The sequence below is a fragment of the Cervus elaphus genome, chromosome 32 (genome assembly GCF_910594005.1).
Source record: "Cervus elaphus chromosome 32, mCerEla1.1, whole genome shotgun sequence".
Lineage (NCBI taxonomy): Eukaryota > Metazoa > Chordata > Mammalia > Artiodactyla > Cervidae > Cervus > Cervus elaphus.
The window spans coordinates 42087794-42113155 of NC_057846.1; the positions used below are offsets into that span (position 1 = coordinate 42087794).

Consider the following 25362-nt stretch of genomic DNA (forward strand, 5'->3'; position numbering starts at 1 on the left):
TGATCTTAAAGGGAATACTTTCAGTTTTATAGCATTGACTATGTTGTCATCAGTGAGTTTTTCACCAGTGCCTTTTTTTATTAAGATGATTTCCTGCTATTCCTAATTTGTCATGTCATTTTATAATAAAATGCATGTTGAAATTTTTCAAATTATTTTTCTGCATCAGTTGAGACAATCATTTGATTTTTATTTTTCATTCTTTTAATGTGGTATATCATGTTGGCTTACTTCATGTATTAAATCATCCTTGTATTCCTGGGATAAATCTTACTTGGTCATAGTTTATGATATTTTTAATGTGCTGGTGAATTTGATTTACCTCTATTTTGCTGAGGATTTCTGCACCCATACTCAATCAATAATTGAATTCAACCAATTCAATCTTTCCCTGTTTTGTTTTTATTGCACGTTGTTCTGCACCTTTCCTTTTACTGCTTAATATGTTGAGATTTCTAAGTACAGTTATGTTGGGTTCTCTGACTAAAAATCTATTTTCTGAATTTGAAAGTTCGCTGTAGAGTGTGGACTATTTGAGCTATTAGCAAATAATGACATACTAGCATAACATTCACAGAACTGCCACAATGTGTAACTAGTTTGTAGAAATACTCTTCTGGAAACTCATGTTCCTTGTTAAAACCAAGAACAAAAGAATTTTTTTAAAAAAGGCAATGCTTTTTTATCTCTTCTCTTTAGAAAGGTTGCATGTCATAATGGTCTTAAGATCATGGGTTCTTTTTTATTGTATTTTATTTTATTTGCTTTATTTTTTAACTAAAACTTTAACTAGAGGATAATAGCTTTACAATATTGTGTTGGTTTCTTCCATACAACAACACAAATTGGTCATAATTATGCATGTACCCCTTTCCTGTTCAGCTTTCCTCCCCACTCCCATCACATCTTCCTGCATCATCAGAGATTAATCTATTTGCAAGATCATGATTCTTGAGTCAGACTGCTTAGACTAAAATCCTGTCTTTCTACTTACTAGCTTTGAGACTGGACAATTACTTAAATTCTACATGTGTTATATTTATCATCAAGAAAATAAGGATAACATAGGTACCCTTTAAGATATGTGCAAGAATGGAATGGGTTAATATTTGTAAATTGTTTAGAAAAATGCTATCTAAGTGTTTGATAATTAAAATGTTCGTAATTGTTTGATTTTCATAGCATTCTTTCAAAGACAGATTAGGGAAATGTAGTCATTAAGAGAAATACTCAGTGTGTATGCCCAAAAGTGGGATTGCTGGGTCATATGGCAGTTCTATTTCCAGTTTTTTAAGGAATCTCCACACTGTTTTCCATAGTGGCTGTACTAGTTTGCATTCCCACCAACAGTGTAAGAGGGTTCCCTTTTCTCCACACCCTCTCCAGCATTTATTGCTTGTAGTCTTTTGGATAGCAGCCATCCTGACTGGCGTGTAATGGTACCTCATTGTGGTTTTGATTTGCATTTCTCTAATAATGAGTGATGTGGAGCACCTTTTCATGTGTTTGTTAGCCATCTGTATGTCTTCTTTGGAGAAATGTCTGTTTAGTTCTTTGGCCCATTTTTTGATTGGGTCATTTATTTTTCTGGAATTGAGCTTCAGGAGTTGCTTGTATATTTTTGAGATTAATCCTTTGTCTGTTTCTTCATTTGCTATTATTTTCTCCCAGCAATCCCACTTTTGGGCATACACACTGAGGAAACCAGATCTGAAAGAGACACGTGCACCCCAATGTTCATTGCAGCACTGTTTATAATAGCCAGGACATGGAAGCAACCTAGATGCCCATCAGCAGATGAATGGATAAGGAAGCTGTGGTACATATACACCATGGAATATTACTCAGCTGTCAAAAAGAATTCATTTGAATCAGTCCTAATGAGATGGATGAAACTGGAGCCCATTATACAGAGTGAAGTAAGCCAGAAAGATAAAGAACATTACAGCATACTAACACATATATATGGAATTTAGAAAGATGGTAATGATAACCCTATATGCAAAACAGAAAAAGAGACACAGAAATACAGAACAGACTTTTGAACTCTGTGGGAGAATGTGAGGGTGGGATGTTTCAAAAGAACAGCATGTGTACTATCTATGGTGAAACAGATCACCAGCCCAGGTGGGATGCATGAGACAAGTGCTCGGGCCTGGTGCACTGGGAAGACCCAGAGGAGTCGGGCGAAGAGGGAGGTGGGAGGGGGGATCGGGATGGGGAATAAGTGTAAATCTATGGCTGATTCATATCAATGTATGACAAAACCCACTGAAATGTTGTGAAGTAATTAGCCTCCAACTAATAAAAAAATTAAAAAAAAAAAAAAAAAAAAGAAAAAAAAAAAAAAAAAAGAGAAACTAGGAAAAAAAAAAAAAAAAAAAAAGAGAAATACTTACTCTATCTTGCATTTCTTTTTGGTTAACGCTTACAACAACAAAAGTGTGACTCAGACTCTCACCAGAATATTAATCTATTGCAATTACTGTAGCATTGTAGTGATGTTCCCTTTTTAGTTCTTGACATTAGGTACTGTGCCTCTGTTTCTTCTCTATTAGTCTTATCAGGTGCTTACAATTTTTTTTCAAATATAAGTATATACTTTTCTATTCCATTAATGCCTTCACTTATTTACTTCTTTTTTCATTATTTTTTTCCCTTTTACATTCTTTGAGCTTAATGTGGTGCTTATTTTCCAAAGTCATGAGATAGAAGCATAGCCTTTGTTTTAAACCATCTATGCTGTTTAGATAATATAAAGTTTCCTTGAAGTGTGCCATGAGGTGTTTCCTAGACATTTTGTTATTTTAAACCATTATTCAAGTCAAAATTAGTTTCTAGGCTCTGTTACGTTAGGAATTTTTGACCTGTAAGTTATATAAAAATATGTTTCTTCATTTCAAACATATGGGGATTTTCAGTTAATCTTTGCTATTTATCGCCATCATATTTGTCTTGGTTAAAAATATATCCTGTATGATTCAATCTTATGAAATTTTTGAGATTTATTTATGAACCTGCATATATAGGGTCAATTTTTTTTAAATGTTCCAGCGTACTTGAATATAACATGTATCTTGAAATTGTTGAGTTTGATATTATCTGTATTTTAAGTAAACCAATTTCATCAATTCTGTTTCCAAAACTGCACACATATTCAGTGATTTATGGCTAGCTTGTTTCACCTGCATTGAGTTTACTTTACATATTTTGAGATTATGTTATTGAATGTACAGAAATTTTTAATTTGCATACCCTGGTAAATTGAATGATTTATGTTATAAAATACTCTCCTTTGATCACTGTGATGATTAGTTTTATGTAAAGTTGCCTAGGCTATAGTGCCCATTGCTTAAATTAAACATAAACACTAATCTAGGTTGCTGTGAAGGTGTTTTGTAGGTGTGACTAAATGTATGTGTGTGCGTGTGTGTGTGTGCACGTGCATACCCATGGACTGTAGCCCACCAGACTCCTCTGTCCATAGAATTTTCCAGGCCAGAATACTGGAAAGGGTTGCCATTTCCTACTCCAGGGGATCTACCTGACTCAGGGATTGATCATGGGTTTCTTGAGTCTCCTACATTGGCAAGTGGATTATTGACCACTGTGCCACCTGAGAAGCTCCACATCTATCAGTTCAGTTCAGTTCAGTCACTCAGTCGTGTCTGACTCTTTGCAACCCCATGAATCGCAGCACACCAGGCCTCCCTGTCCATCACCAACTCCTGGAGTTTACTCAAACTCATGTCCATCGAGTCGGTGATGCCATCCAGCCATCTCATCCTCTGTCCTCCTGCCCTCAATCCCTCCCAGCATCAGGGTCTTTTCCAATGAGTCAACTCTTCACATGAGGTGGCCAAAGGATTGGAGTTTCAGCTTCAGCATCAGTCCTTCCAATGAACACACATGACTGATCTCCTTTAGGATGGACTGGTTGGATCTCCTTGCAGTCCAAGGGTCCCTCAACAGTCTTCTCCAACAATACAGTTCAAAAATATCAATTCTTCGGTGCTCAGCTTTCTTTATAGTCCAACTCTCACATCTATACATGACTACTGGAAAAACCATAGCCTTGACTAGACAGACCTTTGTTGGCAAAGTAATGTCTCTGTTTTTTAATATGCTGTCTAGTTTGGTCATAACTTCCCTTCCAAGGAGTAAGTGTCTTTTAATTTCATGGCAGCAATCACCATCTGCAGTGATTTTGGAGCCCAAAAAAATAGTCTGACACTGTTTCCACTGCTTCCCCATCTATTTCCCATGAAGTGATGTGACCAGATGCCACATCTATAGTTAGCTTTAAATAAAGGAGATTAGGCCTAGTAATTTGAATGGGGCTTATCCAATCAGTTGAAAGGTCTTGAGAACAAAAACATAGGAGAAATTCTGCATATGGACTGCAGCATTAGATTCTATCAGAGATTTTCCACTATCCTGTCTCTCCCTCTGGATTTCAGGCTTCCTAGTGCCCACAGTTATATCATACATCAATACCTTGATTATGTATCTATCTATAATCTGGTTATATCTATCTAAAATATTTCCTGCTTACTGGTTCTGTTTCTCTGGAGAATCCTGACTGATACGATTGTTAATGATACTTTTAGCCTTTAATGCTTAATTGCTCAGTCATGTTGATTCTTTCTGACCCTATGGACTGTAGCCCTCCAGGCTCCTCTGTCCATGGGGATTCTCCAGGCAAAAATACTGGAGTGGGCTGCCATGCTCTCCTCCAGGGAAACTTCCCAAGCCAAGAATCGAACCAGGATCTCCCACACTGCAGGCGGATTCTTTGCCATCTGAGCTACCAGGGAAGCCCTTTTGCCTTTAAGTCTTCACTAAATATTCACATAACTGTGCTAGTCATTTTCATTAGTTTTCTATGACTGTCTGTATCACAACAAGCTGTGGAAAATTCTTCAAGAGATGGGAATACCAGACCACCTTACCTGTCTCCTGAGAAACCTGTATGCAGGTCAAGAAGTAACAGTTAGAACCTTACATGGAAAAACTGCCTGGTTCAAAATTGGGAAAGGAGTACATCAAAGCTCTATATTATTCCCCTACTTACTTAGCTTATATGCGGAGTGAAATGTGAAATGTCAGGTTGGATGACTCACAAGCTGAAATTAAGATTCCTGGGAGAAATATCAACAATCTTAGATATGCAAATAATACCACTCTAATGGCAGAAAGTGAAGAGGAACTAAAGAGCCTCCTGATGAGGATGGAAGAAGAGAATGAAAAAGCTGGCCTAAAACTCAACATTCAAAAAACTAAGATCATGGTGTCTGATCCCATCACTCCATGGCAAATAGATGGGGAAACAATGGAAACAGTGACAGACCTTGTTTTCTTGGGCTCCAAAATCACTGTGGGTGGTGACTGCAGCCATGAAATTAAAAGACAGTTACTCTTTGGAAGGAAAGCTATGACAAACCTAGAGAGCATATTCAAAAGCAGAGACATCGTTTTGCCAACAAAAGTCCACATAATCAAAACTATGGTTTTTCCAGTAGTCATGTACGGATATAAGAGTTGGGCCATAAAGAAGGCTGAGAGCCAAAGAATTGAAAAAGAGTCAACTTGTGGTGCTGGAGAAGACTTTTGAGAGTCCCCTGGACCGCAAGGAGATCCAACCAGTCAATCCTAAAAGAAATCGACCCTGAATATTCATTGGAAGAACTGGTGCTGAAGCTTAAGCTCCAATACTTTGGCGACTTTGTGAAAAGCTGACTCATTGGAAAAGACCCTAATGCTGGGAAAGATTGAACACAAAAGGAGAAGCGGGCAGCAGAGGATGAGATGGTTAGATAGCATCACTGACTCAGTGCACGTGAATCTGAGCAAACTCCAGGAGAGAGTGAAGGACAGGAAAGCCTCACATGCTGCAGTCCATGCAGACCACAAAGAGTCAGACACAGCATAGTGACTGACCAACAGCAAATGACATATATTTTTATCATTTTATTTTTCAACCTTTCTGCAGCCTTATATTTTGGATTTTAAATAAATACAAATGTGATTTTTTTTAAAAGCCTTGCCTGATAACCTTTGTAGTTTTAAATTGCAATGCTTAGTCAATTTACACATATTTATTGATATATATGATTACAGATTTACCATGGAACTATTAGTATTCTTTGTGAAAGTTGTGTTGGCATCTTTTTTTCCCCTTTTTATGTCTTCTCTTATATTGATTAAGATTTAATCAATTTTTTTATTAACCAGTTTTTTCCATCTATTGACTTATTCCTCATGATTGTAATAGCATTTATCTACTGCTTACCCTAATGAGTAGAACAAACATCAGTAACTTTTCAAAACCCTTATTTATAAACAGTTGTCATTTATTGTTCCAGAAAAATGCAAGAATTTTAACAATATTTATATCCATTCTCATATTCATGCTATCATTGTGATATATTCTATCATGTATCTATATAAATAAATAAATTAAAATTTGCTGGTATTTTTGGCCTTTATATGAATATGATAGGTGAACTTCCCTGGCAGCTCAGTCATTAAAGAATCTGCCTGCAGTGCAGGAGACCTAGGTTCGATCCCAGGGTTGGGAAGATCCCTTGGAGAAGGAAATGGCAACCCACTTGAGCATTCTTACTTAGGAAATCCTTTGGCTAGAGGAGTCTGGTGGTCTACAGTCTATGGGGCCACAAGACTAGGACACAGCTTAGCCACTAAACCACCACCATGAATATGATAGGCTAGTATCATATTTTTTTGTTTGTAATTGTTTTCTTCCCTTGGATCTGATTTCGGCAGTCTTAGTCTCATGAACCGTTCATTTTTATTTTTATTTTCTATTGAAGTATAGTTGGCTTACAATGTTGTGTTAATTTCTGTTGTACAGAATTAGCAGCATTCTTCTTTAGAAAATATTGTTATGGTTTACCAAAGTAAATTGACTGTAATTTCCTGTGCTATACAGTAGAACGTTGTTGCTTAGCCATTATCTCTGCAAAAGCTTACATGTGCTAACCCTAATCTCCACTCCATCCCTCCCCCAACCACCTCGCCCCTCTACTTTGGCAATCAAAAGTCGGTTCTCTATGTCTGTGAGTCTGTTTCTGTCTCATAGACAGGTTCATTTGTGTCATATTTTAGATCACACATATAAGTGATATCATATGATATTTGTCTTTCTCTTTCTAAATTCACTTCGTGTGATAACCCCAAGATGCATGCATGTTGCTGCAAATGGCATTATTTTGCTCTTTATTTTGTCTGAGTAGTATTCCATTGTACCATGTCTTCTTTATCCATTCATCTGTCAATGAACATTTAGGTTGTTGTTTCCATGTCTTGGCTATTGTGAATAGCACTGCCATGAACATAAGGGTACATGTATCTTTTTTGAATTAGAGTTTTGTCTGGAAATAGGCCCAGAAGTGGGATTGTTGGATTATATGGCAACTCTATTTTTAGTTTACTGAGGAACCTGCGTACTGTTTTGCACATTAACTGTCCCAATTTACATTCCTACCAGCAGTGTAGGAGGACGAATTTTAAAGAAGCATAGCCATTTGTGGTCTCTTGGCTGTGTAATTTAGGTTTCAATTTCCTTTACCTTTACAATAAAGGAAACCTATTCTCGCAAAACTACATCTTTATCAAAAGTCATTATGTAATTAGGAAGAATAATGTTTATCAAAAGCCATCACGTGATTAGGAAGAATACTGTGAGAACCATTCTAGAATGAAGTCAATCCAATGCAATGTATTGTTAAAATCTATTGTAAGTACTGAAACCTGGATGACAACATTGCATTGTCTGTTAATGTACGGAGCACTCACTTCTTTTTTCTCCTTTTGACCATCATAATGAACAGGATGGCTTCTTCTCTTGCTTCAGCTTTGTGTATAAGATCGTTTGATCTTATACACAAGTGACCACAGACCTCCAGACACCCTGAAAACCTTTACTAAATGCAACCTTAATTCGCATTTTGAAAGAACTGTTTTCAAGATAGATTTTTATAATTTATTTCAACTTTAAGCATATTCTAAAGTCTCCAAATGTGGACTATTGCCTTATAGTCCCTTAGAGATCATATACAGTAGAGATGCAAGAAAATTTTCCACAGTTGGGGAGGGAGAGGGTGGAAAAAATTGAGACAGTAGCATTGAAATTTTAACATATACACTACCGGGGTAAAATAAATAGCTAGTGGGAAGCAGATGTATAGCACAGGGAGCTCAAGCCAGTGTTCTGTGATGACCGAGAGGGATGAGATGGAGGTGGGTTGGGAAGGAGGCTGAAGAGGGAGGAGATATATGTATACACATAGCTGATGCACATTGTTGTACGGCAGAAACCAACACGACATTGTAAAGCAACTATCCTCCAGTCAAAAATTAAAAAAAAAAAATCACTCATTAGGAATAGAAAGAACAGATTGAGAACTCTTATGGAATCTGGGTAAGAAAAACGGGACTAGCGGGGTGAAGAGACGCTATGCTTCTAAATTCATGTGCTTGCATTTTTATTTTTTTATTTATTTACTTTCCTATTTCAGAGGCACTAATTCTGGCTACCAAAAAATGTTTTTCATGGTTGCTGAAACAAGACACTAATATGTTCAAAGAACCCTGAGAGTTTAAAAGAAAACCAGGGACTACAATAATTAAAAGTTGGTTTAAACCATTCAGTCAGCCAGTCAGTTCAGTCGCTCAGTCAGGTCTGACTCAGCGACCCCATGAATTGCAGCACGCCAGGCCTCCCTATCCGTCACCAACTTCCGGAATTTACTCAAACTCATGTCCATCGAGTCGGTGATGCCATCCAGCCATCTCATCCTCTGTCGTCCCCTTCTCCTCCTGCCCCCAATCCCTCCCAGCAAACCATTAGGCTTGGTTAATTTAAAGTTTTAATAGTTCCCATAAAATAAAAATGTTCTTTCTGGCCACCTATTTTTATGTTTTTTGCTATTTCAATCAGGCCTTTTCCAACTTCCCTTAGGCAGTAAGCAAATGATGTTCCCAGAAATGTTCGATATGGAATATACACTTTCAGTTTCTTCATGTGATAAACAGTCATGCTTTTGTAGTTTTATTTTTCATGAAACTACAAATACAAAAAGTGGAAAATGAAACTATTCCAAAAGTGAAAGTCATTTCTTACTGCCTACGTGGTGAGTTGTGGTTGTTGGCTATGATAACCTCTGTAATAAATAGATGCTCTGAAAGCATCTAGCCTGAGAAGGACCAGAGTAGGCTGCAAGAGCGACAGTTGACATGTCATCTCCTATGGAGCACTCTTGGACCATCTTTGAGGAATACCACATAGATGAAGATGTGGGCTTTGCTCTGCCACTTCCACTGGTAAGAGGGGACACTGGAATATGGGCAAAATTATTTTCTTATCTTGACTTACCTGGGCAAGTTAACTTCTACTGAATAAATGTGGTTCAGTAATTTCTACTGAACAAATAACTTTCTTAAAATTTTCTTCCTAGAAACTTAGCCTTAGAGGCACTTCTTACTCATCTTATACAGGTACAGGGAGTGATGAGATAAGGTAACTATAGAGGTATTTTATTTTAAGACAATCACATTTCAGGGGGTATTTTGAAAAATTTTTTTAAAAAGTAATTAATGACCCGTGAGTCAAAGGAACCTCCTTTTCCAGCTGATAAACCTTAGATTGCACAAAGCATGTGTTCCTGCTTTGATAATGTTTTTGAGGTGGGGCATCAAGCAACTTCATGTTGTATTAATATTATTTGGCATTTACTAAGCCTAAGTTTCAGGCTTAGAGAGAGTTAGACCTGCTAGACCTGTATGCTTTTTCCACAGGTCTTGCTACAAGGGGCAAGGCATTAGAATAAATGTGTGTCTTAAGACTATAGTTTCCTACATTATCTTCCCAAGAATGCCATGAAAAGCATCTTCTCTTTAATATCTTAATCATCACACACTTTTATCTCATTTTTAGCAATTTACAAATATTAACTTACTCCATCTTTACTACCATCCTGAAAGGTATGTATGTTATTAATTTCATTTTCCTGATGAGAAGGTAAGCCATGCAGAAGTTAAGTAATTATCCAAACTCACACAGCTAGTAATAACAGGGATAGGAAGTGAGTCTAATCAGTCTGGTTCCAGAATCCATGGTCTGAAAACCATTATGTATTACGCTACACTGCCTAACTCAAGAGAAGGAGAGGACACAGGACATTATTTTGGTGTTTGGTTATCGTTTGTTTTCCTACTCTTGGTTTTAATGAAGTTCGTGAGATTCCAGGAGAGGATTTCTAGGAGCCAGTAACATGTTGTGGCAGTGCTGTATATACCAGGATGTATCTGTTTGCTTGTGACCGGAGCAGAATCCAGACTCTAGAGGCAACCTTTAAGTGTGATAAATACATATTTTAGTCAGAATCTAACTATACTTAGAAATCACATCTAGTAAATACCTTGGTTAATATAGGTAAATCTAAAGCAAATTCTTTGTCCCAATCTAATTTTCCTCTTCACATGATTAATTGAAGAAAATGAAGCAGATGTTTTAATTTTATTGCTAAAAGCAACTGGCTTACTTTATATGTTCAAATCAATAATATTCAGACTTACTCTCTCTTCACTAAAGTGCACAGGTGCCAAGATTGGATGCTTTGAGGAAATATTTATCAATGGTACCAAAAAAAAAAAAAAACTTTTTCAGAAACTGCAAAGTCTCATATCAAATTTATTCTTTATTTCCCTATAAGGTTGGTTCTCATATAAAAGAAAACAATCAAAATAATTATGTGAATAAGTAAGTGAAAATCTTTCAGTTGTGTCCGACTCTTTTCTACTCCATGGACTATAGCCCGCCATACTCCTCTGTCCATGGAATTCTACAGGCAAGAATACTGGAGTGGGTTGCCATTCCCTTCTCCAGGGAATCTTCCCTACCCAGGGATTGAACCTGAGTCTCCTACATTGCAGGCAGATTCTTTACCGCTTAGCCACCAAGGAAGACACAAGTAATTATGTAGACCTCTAAAACAGATTCCAAGGGGTAAACTCCAAAACTAAAGCAAAATAAAACTCTTCCTGAGCTATTTAAAAAATAATGCTGCTACTTGAGATACCTATGAAATTAGACTTAGTATCCTGAAACAGGATGAAAACAAAATTAGAAGTTACTTTTATTTCCTCACTGAAGATCTTTCCTGGAAATTAGAGATTCAAAAATGTCCATTTCATCTCTTATAATCTATCACCTTCCAGTTGTAAAGCAAAATAATTTGTCTTCTGATTTCATGTAGATGCAAAATGCATTCTCTCATCTAGCAGGAGTTAAATGGCTCTCTGTTACCCTTTACTAATTTATAATATATCATTTAAGCATCTTTTGAACCAGAAGATATTAGTGGTTGAATTTTACATTTGTTGAAAGTTCTGTCCAATAAGACACTAATCTGGACGCATAATAAAGTACTTCTGTTATTTGGGGAAAGTAGCCCCAATAAAAATTTCAGATGTGCTACACGTGAAACACAGAATAAAGAAAATATGTATGTATTACTAAAATCATCAGAGCAGAGTAGTTTTGTGGTTAGGGAGAAAAAATTCAGAGCAAACACAAGAAAGGTGATTATCTAATGAATACACTGCTTGGATCTTTCATTCCTAAAAATTTGCCCTGACTAAGTCTAGCCAATTCTCTGCAGCCTCTGAACAGGTTTGAAGTTTTTATTACATTTGTCTTCATATTTTATAGCTTCCTTATAATATTAACTTGGTTTTGAAGCTTAAAACCTCACTCACCTTGGTTTCAATTCAGGATCGGTGCCCCCAAGAAGCTTAATGAAGGAGTTTTCAGGACTCTGAATCTCATTTCAGGCTGTGACCTAGTTCTTTGGTTTTTATATTTTCCTTTGAGACATGATTAGAAATAATACCCAGGGAGGCACTTATTAAAAACAAAACCCAATTGAGTAAAATTTAAAACGTCATTGGCTTCCTTCAGAGACTCATGAAATGGGTATCATCCCAACTCTCAGGAAGAAAAGTACTCTCAGGAGCTGTACAAAAATGAAAGACTTTTATAAGCAGAAGAGAGCAGAAAGAAGGCAGTCATCCCTGCAGAGAGTGGATTAGCTGTATTGAGGTCACATTTCTTTAGAGAAAAGCAGGGCTATATGAGCAGATCAGTTCACTACTGCTGGCCAGGGGATTCTGGATTGACTGGTTTAGGACTCCACTCTGGGAGAGGCAGAAACTGTATGTAATTAAGCATTATCTCCATTTAGTGACATGGGACTTAAGTTATTCCATGCTGGGTTTTGGGGTCTTTTTTTTTAAACTTTTTATTTTGTATTGGAGTATAGCCAATTAACATTGTTGTAACAGTTTCAGTCGGTCAGTTCCGTCACTCAGTTGTGTCTGATTCTTTGTGATCCCATGGATGGCAGCACACCAGGCTTCCCTATCCATCACCAACTCCCGGAGCTTGCTCAAACTCATGTCCATCATGTCCGTGATACCATCTAACCGTCTCATCCTCTGTCGTCCCCTTCTCCTGCATTCAGTCTTTCCCAGCATCAGAGTCATTCTTCAGAATCAGATGGGCAAAGTATTGGAGTTTCAGCTTCAGCATCAGTGAATATTCAGGACTGATTTCCTTTAGTTTAAAGCAGACAGCAAAGGGATTTAGCCATACATACACATTTATCCATTCTCCCCCAAACTCCCCTCTCATCCAGGCTGCCACATAACACAGAGCAGTCTTATTTATAACACACTTTTATTTGGATTTCAGCTTTACATACTTGACCAAAAATTTGCCTGTTGTATGAAAGGAAGCAATCAACAAGAATACATATATATACATATATACAAACATATATATACACATATATACATGCATATATATATGCACATACATATACATATATATACAACATATATACAGCATCTCCTGCATGTCTAGTACTGTGCTAAGAAATACAGAATTAAAAATATGATAAAATACTTGCCTTCAGATAGTGAGATATAAAAAAAGAAAATATCTTTTAGAAGTTGGAAATCCTTATGTTTGAATCACAATGAACTATGTGCACAAAACAAGCCATAAATCTGCCTGAGTCTTGCTTATTTATGACATGGAGAAAACTTTGGGGGCCATTATAATAATTAAACAATAAATAAATGAAAAATTGAAGCAAAACTGTCTCATTACTGACATTTAATAAATCTCATTTTCTATCTATTCAAAAAAAACTTAACATCTAGCTGAGAAGGTAAAAATATAGCAGACGGCAGTAAATTACTTAGGGCTTCCCTGGTGGCTCAGCGATAAAGAATCTGCCCGCCAATGCAGAAGACTTGGGTTCGATCCCTGTGTTGGGAAGATCCCCTGGAGATGGAAATGGTAACCCACTCCAGTATTCTTGCCTGGGAAATCCCATGGACAGGGAAACCTGGCAGGCTAAGTCCATGGGGTCTTAAAGAGTTGGACACAACTAAGTGACTAAACAACAACAATAACAAATCACTTAACGTGAAAGGGTATAGTTCATAGGATTCCTCACTGGAGGCATACCTATAGAATGGAATAGTCAGGAAGAGTTCAATGAAATGTTTCAAGGGATCTTTGCAAAGGAGGCAGTTGAGAAGAAGAGGAGGAGCACAGAGAAGGTCCTGAGCGCTGAGTGTGCAGGTGACAAGGCATGGCCTGGTGGCCTTAGACGGGTTAAGTGTGTTTCAGCATTCCACGGCATCGATACAGAGGCCACATGGACCATCAGTGGAGGCACCACTATTGGACAATACCTTCCACTGGTCAATCAAAGCCCTGTTTCTTCTTTTCAAGGAGGAGCTACCTCATCCTTATGATGCCTGGATCTCTATTGCTAGAAATCTGCCTGAACTGATCAAGAACAACCAACTACGTATGGAAGTTGAGAAGGTTTGGAAAAAATATCACACATCTTCTATTTCAGCTTCTTAAAAGCATTGACTTGGTTTTGTGGCAGTCACATCACGCATTTTGAGTTGAGTCCATCTCTCTATTTGTTCTCAGTTAGCAATGCTCAGCATCGATGGCCTCCGAGGCCACAGGGCACAGCGCCTGGGACACTTGGTTCTGGGATACATCACCATGGCGTATGTGTGGGGTCAAGGCGGTGGAGACATCCGAAAGGTTTGGAGATTTTCTTATATTCTTTTATGCTAACACAACAGACTGACATCCTGTTGACATTTAATGCAAATGAACTCTAAGAGTATTGTTACGGCATTTGTGAAGCTTGAGGGTCTTATGCAGAGGAGTTGCCTAACAAATATTTGGGGAATGGATGGATGCTTGAGCGAATGGTTGCAAATGATTCATAGGCCATTAGAAAGTCAAGAATACAGCCTGGATTTCCCCTGGCTCTCTAGTTAGCCTTTGTTCTCTCTATGCCCAGATTATGTCCACACCATCACAAATCTCAAATGTAAGGGCTTTTACATTTACAAGTACAAGGGCATTTACAAGTACTGGGCTTAAGTTACAAAATGAGGAAGAGGCAATGACACATTGGTTTGGTTTCACAGGGCCATTATGTAGAACAGTTAATCTTTTGACACCCAGAAGCAAAGGTGAGACATTTCAAAGGTTAATACTAAAAGTCGTGTTTTCATTAGGTCTTGCCAAGCAATATCGCTGTTCCTTACTGCAAGCTATCTGAGAAGCTGGGACTGCCTCCTATTCTGCTTTATGCAGATTGTGTCTTGGCAAACTGGAAGAAAAAGGACCCCAGTGGGTACGTAAACAGTGATTATAACAGGAATTAAAGGTGTGCACAGTATTTTAATCAAAAGGGAATTGGTCATTTGTTTAATCTTTGGCAGCATGGCTTTCTTCTCTGTTGTTAAGATGTAAAAGATACATGCATGTGAGAGAGAGAGGCGTCTTGTCAACATACAATGAAATGTACATATCTTAAGTGTTCAGTTTGATCAGTTTGACTGGCTTCTTTTGAGATTCTACAAGTTTCAATTTTAACTATTGAGTGGAATTAACACATCTTTGGTAGTAAATGTGGCAACCTCTGGACTTTCAAAAGAGTCTGCTTAGAATCCCGGCCCTTCCTAAGCACTGAGTAATGGATCTGCTACGATGAAGTGTCAGAGGCTCTGGGTGGGTATTCACCACACATGTATTCACGCTCAGAGGCATGTTCTAGATGTGGGAGTACCGCAAAATGAAATAATTTGATCTTGAAAGTTTCTTATTAGTAACAAGGTTTCCGATTGGTTTTGACAATCCACATGTGTTCCTTGCATATTTAATTGTTTCTTTCACTTGTAAAGTCCTAAATTAAATGTTTGTGACACCTACTTGACAAATATTGAAAAAAACACACCTTTACATTTTTATGTATTTTTTTACCTTTGCTAGATCAGTAGTATTAAATGAAATAACTCAAAACCATTTAATTTTTACATTGGTTTCCTTTCCATCTTCCAACTGATCCATGGCTTCGTGGCTGCTCTCCTAAGGCCCATGACTTATGAGTAAGTACTCCATCTGTTTTATTTGAAGAATTACTGTTATTCAAAGTAAATAAGGATGTATCACTACCCTCCAAGTGAATTCTTTTAAAAACTAATTGATTTTAGGCAAAAAATACAAAAATCTTACTTGTATATGCAGATGATACCTGACTTAAGGGTGGCTCAACTTATGATTTTTTGACCTTAGGATGGTGCAAAAGTGATATACATTCACTATAAACTCAGTTTGAATTTTGAATTTTGATCTTTCCCTAATTAGATGTGCAGTACATACTCTCCTGTGATCCTTGGGCAGGGCAGTGCAGCTTCCAGGCAGCTTCACTGTCAAGAGGGTAAACAACTAATACACTTACAACCATCATGCACCCAGACAATCATTCTGTCTTTCGCTTTTAGTATTCAATAAATCATGAGATATTCCACACTTTAGTATAAAATAGACTTTGTGTTAGATGATTTTGCCCAACTCTAGGCTAATGCAAATATTCTAAGCACATTTACGGTAGGCTAGGCTAAACTCTGGGGCACCCAGCTGGGTCAGTGGTAAAGAATCCGCCTGCCAATGCAGGGGACACAGGAGACGTGGGTTGAGCCCTGGGACAGGAAGATCCTCTAGAGGAGGAAATGGCAATCCACTACAGTATTCTTGCCTGGAAAACCCCATGGACAGAGGAGCCTAGCGGGCTAGAGTCCTTGGGATCACAATGACTGTGACCCCAAGGTCATAGTGAGACAGACACAACTTGAGTCAGGCACAACTTAGCAGGACCACAAGGCTAATATAGGCTAATATCTGATATTTGGTAGGTTAGGTATATTGAATAAATTTGCAACTTATCTTCAACTGAAGATGGCTTTATTGAGATATAACACCATTGTAAGTTTAGGAAGATCTGCCGATAAATATAATTAACATGCATACATACAAGATGCACATACATCTGTGTATCCATGACCCCATGACCTCAGTGGCTAGAAGTAATGAAACTATTCTTTTTGACCCAATTCTTACTATTTTTGGCCTAGGTACTTAACAGAAGCTAAGAGCTAGGGAAGCTAAAGTAAATATAGGAATAAGCTTACCCTCATGAAACTGGATTAATTTGGAGGAAAGAAGATACATGAAAATTACGTAAATTGCTACAAGATCAAGAGAAGAATTAAGGAATTAAAGGACTATGAGTTCAAGTCAAACAAAAGGCACAAGGAAAGAATCCTACAGCAAGGAATTTAAGTTGGGTTTGGAAGAGTGACTAGGCATAGATTAGAAGAAGGAAAAGCTGGGACTTCTCTGGTGGTCCAGTGGTTAAGATTCTGTACTTCCATTGCACAGCGTGTTCCCTATCCCTGGTTGGGAACTAAGATCCCATGTGTCATGTGGCCAGAAAAAAGTAAAGGAAGAAGAAAGAAAAGCTGAGCATGTTCACAGTGGAGGAAACAGCAAGAATGAGGACTTTGAAATGACAAAAATCTTGGTGCATTTTCAGAATTGAAGGAAGGCTAGTGTCACTGATACATCATAAATAAGGAAGGTAACAGTATAGGAAGGGGATGAAGAAATAAACTATAGAATTATTACATAGGACTTTGGGCTCTGATAAGGGGTTAAAACAGTATCTTACAGGGGAAGCAATGGAAGATTTTTAAATGGGAGAATGATGTCACCAGCCCCATTTGAGGCTGAAACCAATGAAATATCTTATTCAATGAGCCCCAGGAAGTTAGGTGTAGAAATGGTTTGAGACCATACATTTAACTGCCATGAAACTCAGAGGTGTACTGATACTGAGACCATATTTGCACCAACACAAAACTTCAGTGCAAAAGAAAATAAGGTGTAATAAATTATTTGAATTTCCCAATCAATTCCTTTGTAAGGCAGGATATCTCACTGAGAAATTGAGTCAGGCTCACAGATAAAAATATGGATATGAATATGTTTATTTAAGTCAAAAATCTACTTTTGTAAACCATACCTCACAGATACCTCTATAAACCTTGAGTTTACAAATTTGTGAAAAATTGATGGGCTAATAGAAAAAGAAATGCTCTTGAAGATTCTAGTTTCAAGTTCTAGAATGGAATTTTAAGTTCCAGCTTAAAGTACTGTTAATTTTATGACTTTAGACAATAGACCTAACATTAGTATTCCTAACTACATAGTGGATATAGTAAACCTGCCATACTTATCTCACAAGATTATTTTGAAAATGGAGGGTAAATGAAAGTCTTGAAAATGAATAAGGATCCAACAAATAGATCAATATTGTTATCAAATTATTTTTTCTTCTTTTTAGCTTTCTTTCTTTTATTTTTACTAAATTTTTGACTTCCTGGATTAATTTTCTCAGGAACATGGACATTCTATTCTCATTTCCTGGTGGGGACTGCGGCAAAGGCTTCTTTCTGGTTTCTCTGTTGGTGGAAATAGCAGCTGCCTCTGCAATCAAAGTATGTCAGTCCAGAAAAATATGCATTTTGATTCACTTAAGCAGAACAATTACTTAGCAACAGAACGTTATTATGCATAAAGTAACTTGATCCTGACTGAATAGAGGATTTGCTGATTGAATTGGAGATAAGGGATCGCCTGGTACAAATAAATACTTTATTTTATTTTTTTTTTTTGTCTCTTCTAAAATATAAAATGTAAGAGCCATATAATTAGAATCAAATTTGAAGCCCTAATAAGAGAGAAGTATTTTCAATGCAACTTGCCATGGGAACTCTGTTTCACAGTGACAAAAAGCTAATGATTTTTTGCCTTAGAGATAGAAATACATAAAACTATATAAACTTATCTCTAAGTGATAAATTAATAAAGACAAACCCAAGTTTAATTAAACATATGAAAATTAGTCAAACAATCCAACGGTATTCAATCCAAAAAAGAAATGGAAATACCAAATTTAACTTGAGCATTAAGATTTAGAAGAACTTAATTCTATGCAAATATTTAGTGTTATGAAATCTGAAGTGTTTGTTTTCTTTTTTTTTTAAAGGTGATCCCCATTATATTTGATGCAGTAAAACGTGAAGACTCAGATACTTTGCAGAGGGCACTGCTTGACGTATCTTCCAGCCTGCACAAAGCCCTGGACGTGTTTTCCCAAATTCATAGCAAGTATTGTGTGTCTTGCAAATGCTAGACCATGCTCAGATGTTTCTGGTTATCTAGATGTAGACTTGCAGAGAAAACGGACGCAAAACCAGCTCTCACATAGTAGTTGTGTTTGCGGTTTCCTTTATCTCACTGAATCATTATATGTACTTTCCATGTGGTGGGTTTTATTATGTTCATCTTACAGAGAAGAGAATCTAAATTTTGAGAGAGAAGATAAATGACCCAAGATGATGTAAGTAATAAATAGGGAAGCCAGAATTCCACTAAAAATTATGGAAAAACTTGCCAAAGGTGCAGGATATGTTAAGTTCTGAAAAACTTAGCTTCTGCTTGATAAGAACTCTCTATGAATTCTGCTTTTACGTAAATTAACTAGAAAGCCATCTAAAACAGCCACAGGGCTCGAAAGTTATCATAAAATTAACAGCTAAAAACAGTAACAAAAAGAGTACATAAACAAGGATTTGCAAAAGGAAATGTCCCCTACTGGATGCGCCTAACAAATATGTGATTGTGTATCAGTGGGCTTTGGCAAGAAGATTGGCCTTCAAACCAAAGACATTAGCAGGCTTTGGGGAGGGACACCCAGAGATGTGGTCCCTAGGGCTCCTGGAGGTTTTGTTTTATTTTTGTTTTTTGTGTTTAGATTTGGAGTTTCTTTATGTAAGTAATTTATCAGTTATGCCAGTAAAAACGTTGCTGTTGTTTAGTCTCTAAGTTGTGTCCAACTCTTACGACCCCATGGACTATAGCCCACCAGGCTTCTCTGTCCATGGGATTCTCCAGGCAAGAATACCAGGGTAGGTTGCCATTCCCTTCTCCAGGGAATCTTCTTGACCCAGGGATCCAACTCCCATCTCCATCACTGGCAGGCGGATTCTTTACCGCTGAGCCACAAGGGAAGCCCAGTAAACATATGAAGCATCCTTAAGTAAATGTTGGCAGTTTAATTGGTCTCCTGAGGATGAGTGGTGAATGGGCCAGGGCTCTTTGTCACAAGATGTGTGCTTAACCTCAGGGATGTTTCTGCACAGACTGACCTAGCACCTTTCTTGTTTCCTATACTGAAATCCAGGATCAGTTGTTTATAACACCTTGATTTTTCCCAATGATGCTACTTAATTAGGTGTATCTCATCTTTTTTGTTTGTTTGTTTTTAGAATACGTGGACCCAAACCTGTTTTTCAATGTTCTTCGAATATACTTGTCTGGGTATGTAGCCTTATGCTTGGTTCTGTTTTCACTTAGACAATTAACAAAAAGAAGACAACAAATTTTCCTGATGGTCCCCACTATCAATCCAGTTTAAGAAACAATTTATATCCTAAAATACATGTTGCAAGAAACAGTAGGCTATTCTCTCGGTTACTACTTGGGCAGGCAAACACTGGAGTAGGGACAAGAAAGCTACTCATTTTAGAGAGTGAAATAACCTTTGGTGGTGCAAGGTAAGATTTGACTTATAGAATCCTTATGCTTGTTGGGGTCCTTTAATGGACTGGAATCTGGTGGTACGGAGTCGACGATAAGAAAGTAAAACAGAGAAAGATAGAGAGAGACAAAAAAAGACCCGGGGACCGAAGCTCTGATGGAGCAAAGGTGCTTTAATGATTTTTCTATGAGTATATATAGGCTGTGGTACAAGAAACTTCTTTTGGGAATGATAGAGATCAGAAAACCAAACATATAGCAACCGTTACCAAGGGAACAAGGGGTAATGTTAGTCACAAGGTCAGGAGACAATCCATATCTCAAGAAAGGGGAAAGAGACTAAGCAGTTTTGTCCTAAAGAGAATGTTTACTAAAGGAGACTCATGCTTGCCTCACACAATGACCTCAGTCCCTGGGAGCAGCGTGCTGTTCCGCTTGAAGAGGGACAAAGGACTCATGAGAGATAGCATGTAGGAATCCTCCCGTCAGATATTCCCTGACAATTCCCCCTTATTTATTTATAATATTTGTAAGAAGAGTTCTGACCATCAGAGTTTATTTAGTTTTGACAATCTTTGCATGAAGGCAACAGTAGACAACAAATATAATTGTTAAGACAATCACCAAAATTATAGTTCTAGACCCAATGCTATGAGTAAGGCTTTGAAACCATCCATGTGGGTCTAGCCCAGATAATTGATCAGCTGATTGTTTGGCTAAAGTTCCCATACTAGTGGAAGAGGGCAGATTATTAGAAAAGGTTTCACATATTTTTTTTTTGTAATAACTGTACATTCAGAAAGGCATTAACATATATGTTTTAAAAATGAAACTTGATTTGTTTCCAGTTGTAGCCACTATTATAGAAATGAACAGGAGTAACATGAAATTGAGTAGAATTTCAATCACATTTTAACATCATCTGTTTTCGTACATCTGTTCATTGATCTCCAACCCATTTGATGGCTGTTCTCAGTTCCTGTATTTCTTTTGGAATATCCTCATCTATTTGAGCCTGAGTGGCCCACATAGTATGAGCATCTTTAGTCCAATTTTGGATAAAATTATTTGTTTGAATTGAGGTTTGTAAAGTAACGCTAGTGATGGCAGCAATGGTGCAAATAGTTATTAATCCTATAATGCCAAAAATCAGTCATCCAATGAATCATTTAGATCACTAGAACAATTATTAAAATAACTGAGAAAAATTATGAGCCTATTTGGACAAAGCAATGGACCCCAACAATGCTGAATTTGCTCAGAACCATGTTAATTATTATTCTTATGCTTGAACATGAGTAGAAGGGGGAGTATGGAAGAAGTATAATGAAGCCTAGCTCATTTCACCTTCCACTCATTCTCTGTTGCAAGATTTGACGTACGAAAAATTAGCAATTGATAAAATACCGATTATTCTTTCCTTCCTGATTTAGTTGGAAAGGCAACCCCTTGCTGTCAGAAGGCCTGCTATATGAAGGCGTCTGGGACACCCCAAAGAAGTTTGCCGGAGGCAGTGCAGCCCAAAGCAGCATCTTTCAGTGTTTTGATGTTCTCCTGGGCATTCAGCACACTGTTTGTGGAGGTGAGCAGCAAATGACAAAGGACCAGCATCGCTTAGGCTAATAGGATAGTGTCTAAAAATGTCCCTTCCCATCAGCATCTTATCTGAGCTTATCAGATACTTTTAGAACAATCAGTGGAGACTTTACTGCAATCATCTCATTACACCATGAAGAAGCAGAAACTGAAAGAGGCTCATAAACAGTCTCCCTGTTAACCAACTAAAAAGCAGGGAAGCCAGAACTCAGACCAAGTTCAACACCATCTTGATCTTGATATTTGAACATGTCTATGAGGTCTGATTGAGTGGTGAAGCCAATATTGCATGTCCTGAACATGTAAGGTCAGATTTAGAAAGAAAAAGCCTATGACTGAGATAAGACCACAAGCAGAAGCTAGAGAGTGGGGAGGCTTGGCACGGTTCTAGTTCCCCAACCTACTGCCCAGGGAGCCCAGGGCCAACACGTGCACCAAAGTTTAAAGATGAGCCACGTTCATTACATTCTTCATAGGCAATTAAGGGAGCAGAGGAAGAAGCTCCAGGAAGAACTTCTTTCTGCTTTTCTTTCTTTCTTAAACTGCTAAAGAACAGTCAAAGGGGAAAGCTTTGGGGTGCATGACAGTAAGGTTTTTGTTTGTTTGTTTTTTTCCCGAGCTCATTCTCTTATTTTAAAATGGTCCCTTTAACTCTCTTGGACTCAGCATCACAGTCTATCAAGTATAGGACATCTACCCTGTCCTTAGAAGGATCAAATACAGTAGGAACATGAGAAAGGAAGCAAAACAACAATATAATGAATGAGTTTAGCTCATGTGGTTTTCAGAATTAAGTGCATTTTGCAGTAATTACCATTACTAGTAGCAAGATTAGCAGGATGCTAACTTGATGGTTATAAATTCATGGCCACCCACTCTGACCCCGCTCAGCCCTCCCTCCCTGGATTGGAGACTGCTTCAGACTCCTTATTAACTCATCTCTGTCTTCAGTTCCTTCAGACCCTGCTGCTGAATTTCTCCAGGAGATGAGAACCTACATGCCACCAGCTCACCAGAGCTTTCTCCTCTCATTAAAGTCAAGGCCCTCGGTCCGTGACTTTGTTCTTTCAAAAGGCAATGCTACGCTGCAGGAAACTTACGATAAGTGTGTGCAAGCTATGGTCTCCTTGAGAGACTACCATTTGCAAATAGTAGCTAAATACATCATAATTCCTGCAAGCCAGCAATCGCAATCCAAGGCGGAAAGCTCGGAAGAAGATTTAAAGGCAGAAAGTAAAGGAACTGGAGGCACCAATCTCATGGACTTTCTGAAGTCTGTAAGAGGTAAAACTGTGAAAAGCCTGTTGAAGGAACATTAATTGTAATCCAAGAAAGTATATTTTTTGGCATATGTTGTATATTTTGACATGTGTTAATCATCTGCCCATTATATCAGAAATAGCATTCACATTCTTCATTTGAGAGGAAAATGAAACTTATATTCATACAAAAACCTGCACAGGGATGTTTATTGCAGCTTTATCATAATTACCCAAACTTGGAAACATCCAAGATGCCCTTCAGTGGCTCAATGGATGAACAAATCGAAGTACATCCTGACAATAGAATATTACTCAGGGCTGAAAAGAAATGAGTGCTGTGTGACAACCTGGAGGGGTGGGAGGAAGACTCGAGAGGCAGGGACATATATATACCTATGCCTGATTCATGATGATTTATTACAGAAACTTACACAATATTGTAAACCAATCATCCTCCAATTAAAAATAAAATTTTAAATTTTTAGAGAAAAGAAATGAGTGTGGTGTATTTCTTCCTGGTTCAGTAAAAAATGTTGAAAATGAATTTATTTACAAAACACAAACAGACTCATAGACTTTGAAAGCAAATTCTGGTTACCCAAGTGGAAAGGTGGTGTGTGGTGGGCGGAGGTGTTGGTGGTGGTAAATTAAGAGCTTGGGATTAACATATACACACTGCTGCTGCTGTCGCTGCTAAGTCGCTTCAGTCATGTCTGACTCTGCGACCCCATAGACGGCAGCCCACCAAGCTCCCCCGTCCCTGGGATCCTCCAGGCAAGAACGCTGGAATGGGTTGCCATTTCCTTCTCTAATGCATAATGTGAAAAGTGAAAGTGAAGTCGCTCAGTTGTGTCCAACTCTTAGCAACCCCGTGGACTGCAGCCTACCAGGCTCCTCCATCCACGGGATTTTCCAGGCAAGAGTACTACAGTGGGTTGCCATTGCCTTCTCCCAACATATACACGCTATGATATATAAAATAGAAAATCAACATCAAACTATTGTAGAGCACAGGGAAATCTACTCAATATTCTGTAATAACCTATTTGGGAAAAGAATATGAAAAAGAATAAGTATTATGTATAAGTGAATCATTTTTCTATACACCTGAAACTAACACAACATTGTAAATCAACCGTACCCCAATATAAAATTAAAAATATTTTTTAAAAGGTTAAAAAAAGAAAAAGAAATGGGTGATCAAGTGATGAAAAGACATGGAGAAATGTAACAATGCACCTGACTAAGTAAAAGAGGTCACTCTGAAAAGGTTACGGAGTGTGAGATTCCCGCTATATGACATTCTGGAAAAAGGTAAAACCATGGAAGCAGGAAAAGGATCAGGAACTGCCAGGGGATTGGGACAGAGGGAGTGATGAACAGGAGGAACACAGAGGATGTTTAGTTCAGTGAAACTACTCTGTGTGATAGAATAACAGTAGATACACGCCATGCTTTTCCCAAACCCCATAGGACGTATAACGCCAGGAGTGAACCCTAATGTAAGCTGTGGACTTTGGATAATCATAATCTATCAATGTAGGTTTATCAGCTGTAACAAGTGCACCATTCTGATGTGCAAAACTCAGCATACCTGGGGAAGAAGATATATGGGGACTCTGTACTTTCTGCTTAATTTTGCTTTGGGCCTAAATCAACTCTAAAAAATTAAAGTCTATTAAAAAGAAAACCATTCTATGGCCTTCAATAATTCACTTAACCTCTCTGGTCTGTTTTTGCACACCTAAAATAATCAGAGATAAATAGATTAAGGTGCTTTCCAATTCTATGATTCACTCCTCTATGTGATCTGAAAGTTCATCCAGATGTTATGTTAAGCTATGGAAGCTATGGAAATTTTAAACAACACATGTTCAAAAGTAGAATAGCATCTCTATTTCTTTCAGATCATAAAGACAATGATTTTGATGTAAGAATTATTTTATATATTTATAATTTTTAAAAGCTTACAACAGGCTTTCCCTCAGTATCTTTGTTTCCTGACAATATCAGTTAGTCAGAATAGGAATTATTTTTCTATTTTGTGGTGGTGGTTTTTTAAAGTGTTGGAGGCAGAGTGAATGAGAATGTTGTACTTAAAACAGTCAAGGTGACTCATCAGTCAGATCACTGATAACTAATTTCAAGATGATTGTCAGAGTAAACTGTGCTTTCTGCAAGTAGCCCACTCTGTCTGTCTACAAATGCTCTAACCTGCTGATTCTTGATGGGGGTGTTGGGGGACGGGGGTGGAGTCAGTCTGGACAGGAGTCTGTCCTCCTCTCCCCACACCCAGTTGCTGGCATCCAAAATAAAGCAAACTTTGCTTTCCACCAAAAAAAAAAAAAAAAAGTTTGTGGTAAGAATAGATTTTCCTAGATAAGGCAATTCATGAGATGAGTTTTAAAAGGTGATTAGTATACTATATGCAAA

General features: G+C 37.7%; 1 protein-coding gene across 1 annotated transcript; it reads left to right on the top strand.

The window, feature by feature from the left end:
* Nucleotides 1-9177: 9177 nt before the first annotated feature.
* Nucleotides 9178-23413, top strand: IDO1 (indoleamine 2,3-dioxygenase 1). Its single transcript, XM_043893873.1, has 10 exons — nt 9178-9345; nt 13829-13924; nt 14039-14158; nt 14644-14762; nt 15502-15516; nt 17868-17967; nt 18519-18636; nt 19801-19852; nt 21505-21653; nt 22619-23413. The coding sequence occupies exons 1-10, from the start codon at nt 9259-9261 to the stop codon at nt 22984-22986; spliced, it is 1224 nt and encodes a 407-aa protein (XP_043749808.1). The 5' UTR covers nt 9178-9258; the 3' UTR covers nt 22987-23413.
* The last annotated feature ends 1949 nt before the right edge of the window (nt 23414-25362 follow it).